Consider the following 3,975-nt stretch of genomic DNA (forward strand, 5'->3'; position numbering starts at 1 on the left):
GCGTGAGTCTCAGCATTCCTGGATTCTGTTCCCTACAATATCCCTTCACTATCTCTAGGCTGTGTCTTGCCTCCTCTGCTCAGGGACCTCCGAGGGAGAGGGGTCACCCACAAATATGCAATGATACCAAGATACCGTTGTACACAACAAGTGTCCCATGCGTTTCCATCACACGCGTGCCTGGATCTCTCCTGGAGCGCTCCCCACGCGAACATTCTCTATCAGAAGTATGTCCTCTCTCAGGACCACGAGCAAACCTCCCTCTCGCTCCCCACCCCACATGAGAGTTTGATTCTCTTCTATATCCCAAGAACTTAGGCCATTTTCTGGCAAGCAGAAGTCCACGTACTAATTATTCCTAGAACTGAATTAGGGTGCACAGGTAGTTGTATATCCCAGACAAGTGACTGAACAAAGCGGTCTTAGAGCTCGGCTAACTAGAAGACCCTTTCCCAGTGAGCACGAAGCTCCCTGACACTCATTTGCTTCCTCCCTGCAGATGTGCAATGCTTTCGAGAACACCAACATTCTGGTGCTCTTTGCGGGGTGTCACAGTGAGTATCGTCCACCCCGTGAGAGGGCTGTGTTCTGCACTCTGGAGCCTCTGTTTTACGCCCCGGATGTCTGACACCATGTGCTCTGGGTTTGGTTCGTAGCTTCCGTGGTCAGGGCATTTGAGAAGAATGACTTCTTCGATGCCGGCATCACCAAGGCCCAGCTGTTCCTCAGTCTCCACGATGCCGTGCTGTTTGCCTTGTCCAGGAGGTTCCCAGAGCCCTCCGAGTTAAGCGTGGATGAATCTGAGACAGTGATTCAGGAAACATACTCAGAAACAGACAAGGTTGGATGACATGAAGTGTCGGGGTTGCGGGAGGGGCAGAGACTGGGGTGGAGGTGTGGGGAGCAGAATTGAGATGAAAGACGTGTCCGGAAAAGGTTCTTTAGTATGGTTGTGCCAGAACTGGAGACGGTAAAATGCCCTCTTACCAACTGGTAAGTAACAGTGGAACCGAGACCCCAAGTACCCCACACTGCCAAGGCATCTGAGCCCATTCAACATACTTTTCCAACTGGAGAGAGGCTCTACCCAACCCAACAGAAGCCTCAAGGATCCTTTTACAGCCATCGTAGTTAGAGCCTGAACACTTCCAGTTGCTATTTTATACATCTCCTCTGTTTAAACTCTTAGAGCCCCCTCCAGCCTCACCCTGTGGGTGAATAACGACCCTGTGAACTAGCAGAGGGAAAGACCTGCCAGCCTAATACTTCGGCTATTATTTACAGCAAGAGCAGTATGAAAGTAACTCAACCAAATGCAAAGGACAGTGACATAGAAGTCAGAATGTAGTCATTTGTTAGTGACTTTAAGTAAAGACGTGGGCTACCTCCATTTTTTCAACTCAGTGTCTGTGTAGGTTAAAGGTTTCCAAAAATAATGAAGGATTTTAAAATATGGACGGGCACCAAAATAGTGTCTAGTGACTCGAAATTGCTTTAAAATTTATCTCCTGACTCTTTGATTTACTACATTTCAGTGAGGTCTGAATTTTTTATGACAAGAAAAGTTACCACCAAAGTAATACATTTTTTTTTTTTAATCCTAAGAAGAAAAGATATCCAGGGGCCTTTTCTTTCCTTTCTTTCGTTGAAGTAACAGTTTGCCAGTAATTTCTCTTGCTTTGTTGGGAATTCTCACAAGTTATGTACCTCTGCTTATCCAGAACACATTTTCCCTGGCGTCTAGATTTAAACCACGGATTTTCAGTTGTGCTCTACAGCCCACGCCCACTTATAAAATCATCAAGTCACTGGGAACCAGCAGTTAGCGTAATGACTATGTCGCTGGACTCCCACGTAGTTGACCATGGTTCGCGTCCAGGACCCGGTGGCTTAAAACTCACGCCGGGCACGTGTGCGTGCGTGCCCAAGATCCCGAGAGGAGAATAGAGGAGAAGGGATTGCAGCATGACCATCCCCTCCTGAGGGGTGATTTCTCACTTTCTGTCTCTATGTCTCTCTCTCTCTCTCTGTCTGTCTGGCGAGTGCACGCGCCCTATAGCGAAAATCTCTCCAAAAAAAAAAAGAAAAAAAAATCATCAAGTCACAAAACCTTTAAACTAGAGAGGACCTCAGGACTCATTAAGTCCACCCTGACCTGGAGCAGGAATTCTCTTGATAATATCTCTGAGGAAGTGGTCATTGTTATGCTTACAGACTTTCATTGGTTCTCACATTTCAATACAGATGAGAATCACCTAAATGTGCTATTAAAGCAGATCGGTAGGTCTTTCTGTGTCCCAGTCTGCAGATTTTCAGTTCAGGGGCCTGGGGTGTTACCTGAGAATTTGCATCGCTATTAAGCTATAGGTCATGTTGATGGTTCTGATACCGGGACCACACTTGGTCAACTACTGTCTTGGAGAGTCAACATGCATCTTTCACTCTCAGTGCAGTGTGCCTGATAATCTTTGGGTGTGTGCCAGACATTGTATTCAGAAAATGTTTAGAGAAGTAATTTGTAGCCACGGATGATATTTTCCTTCCAGAAATAATTTTATTATTTTGCCAGCTGCCTGGAGGCACTAGCAATCCAGGATCTCTTTGATCTGATTTCAGGACTTAAAGGTTTTCTAGGTCAGCCAGAAGACCCAAGGCCCAATTGCAGCCTGTGGGATGGTTCACCAAAGCTTCTTCCTTGGTACACCCTGGAATCCAAGGGTTTGGGGGTTTTTTGTTGTATTTTTTGCAACCCTAAACCTTTCAAGTTGTCAAAAGCACTGCTCTGTGTGTATGTTCCACTTCTAGATCATCAAATACGCTCACGACAAAAGTGGCCCAAATGCCTCACTAGTCTCTCTATGTGTCTTCCTTTTCCCAAATATTATGATCTCATTGTGTCATGGTACCTTCCAGCGGGTTTGTTTTTGGCTTGTTTTGTTTTGTTTTGTTTTATGCTATTCTATTCTATTCTATTTTTAGGTTTTTGCAATAGTGTGTGTGTGTGCTTGCTGGAGAAACACAGAGGGAAGGAAAGTAAGAAATCACTCCCCAGGGGTGATGGCCACACCGCAGTCCTCCTCAACTCTCCCCTCAGGATTCTGAGCATTCAACACACACATGCCAGGCATAATTTTCAAGCCACTGGGTCTGGGACTCGACTGTTTGTCAGGCTTGTGAGAATCCAGCACCTTAACCACCACGTCACGTGCTGACCCAGCTGGTTTGTTTTTACTTTTCTGACAGAGAGCACATGCACACGCACGTGACAGAGAGAGGAGTAGAGAGAGAAAGAGACAAAAATATCTATGATGGAGTTTTGTCATGCTGCAGACCTCTTTCTTCATCCCCCCACCAGCTCCTCAGAACCTTGGGCACCTTTGAATATTCCCGATATGTTTTCAGGATAACCCAGAAATCAGAACCTGCAGTTGACCGTGGACTTCTAGCACTAGCGTCCTGTACACTCCAGATTGTGCCACCTAGGCTGGGTTTGTAAGAAATACTTTACTCAGCTTTTTCAGTTGTCCTCAGTTGGAGAGTTGGTCTGGATTGTGTAGTCTGCTTTAACTGTAAAGGAAAGAATCTCTATGTTTTTTTTTTTTTTTTTGGAGAGATTTTCACTGTAGGGCGCATGCGCTCGCCAGACAGACAGAGACATAGAGACAGAAAGCGAGAAATCACCCCCCAGGGGGGATGGTCACGCCACAATCCCTTCTCCTCCATTCTCCTCTCGGGATCTTGGGCACGCACGCACACGCGCCCGGCGTGAGTTTTAAGCCACGGGGTCCGGGACACGAACCACGGTCGACTACGTGGGAGTCCAGCGACATAGCCATTACGCTAACTGCTGGTTCCCAATCTCTATGTTTTTTAACAATTATTTTATTTTATTGGGACCAGCAGTTAGCGTAATGGCTATGTCGCTGGACTCCCACGTAGTTGACCGCGGTTCGCGTCCTGGACCCAGTGGCTTAA

General features: G+C 46.5%; 1 protein-coding gene across 1 annotated transcript in view; it reads left to right on the plus strand.

Moving 5' to 3' along the window:
- Window positions 1–499: 499 nt before the first annotated feature.
- Window positions 500–3,975, plus strand: part of LOC102484559 (testis anion transporter 1-like) — a gene marked incomplete at its 5' end in the record, with an annotated part of 14,909 nt that continues 11,433 nt past the window's right edge. The window contains 2 exons of the mRNA XM_006144238.2: window positions 500–554; window positions 657–841. Coding sequence (XP_006144300.1) covers window positions 500–554; window positions 657–841 — 240 coding nt within the window. The remainder of the gene's footprint in view (window positions 555–656; window positions 842–3,975) is intronic.

The sequence above is a fragment of the Tupaia chinensis genome, unplaced genomic scaffold, assembly GCF_000334495.1.
Source record: "Tupaia chinensis unplaced genomic scaffold, TupChi_1.0 Scaffold000116_1, whole genome shotgun sequence".
NCBI classification, from domain to species: Eukaryota; Metazoa; Chordata; class Mammalia; order Scandentia; family Tupaiidae; genus Tupaia; species Tupaia belangeri.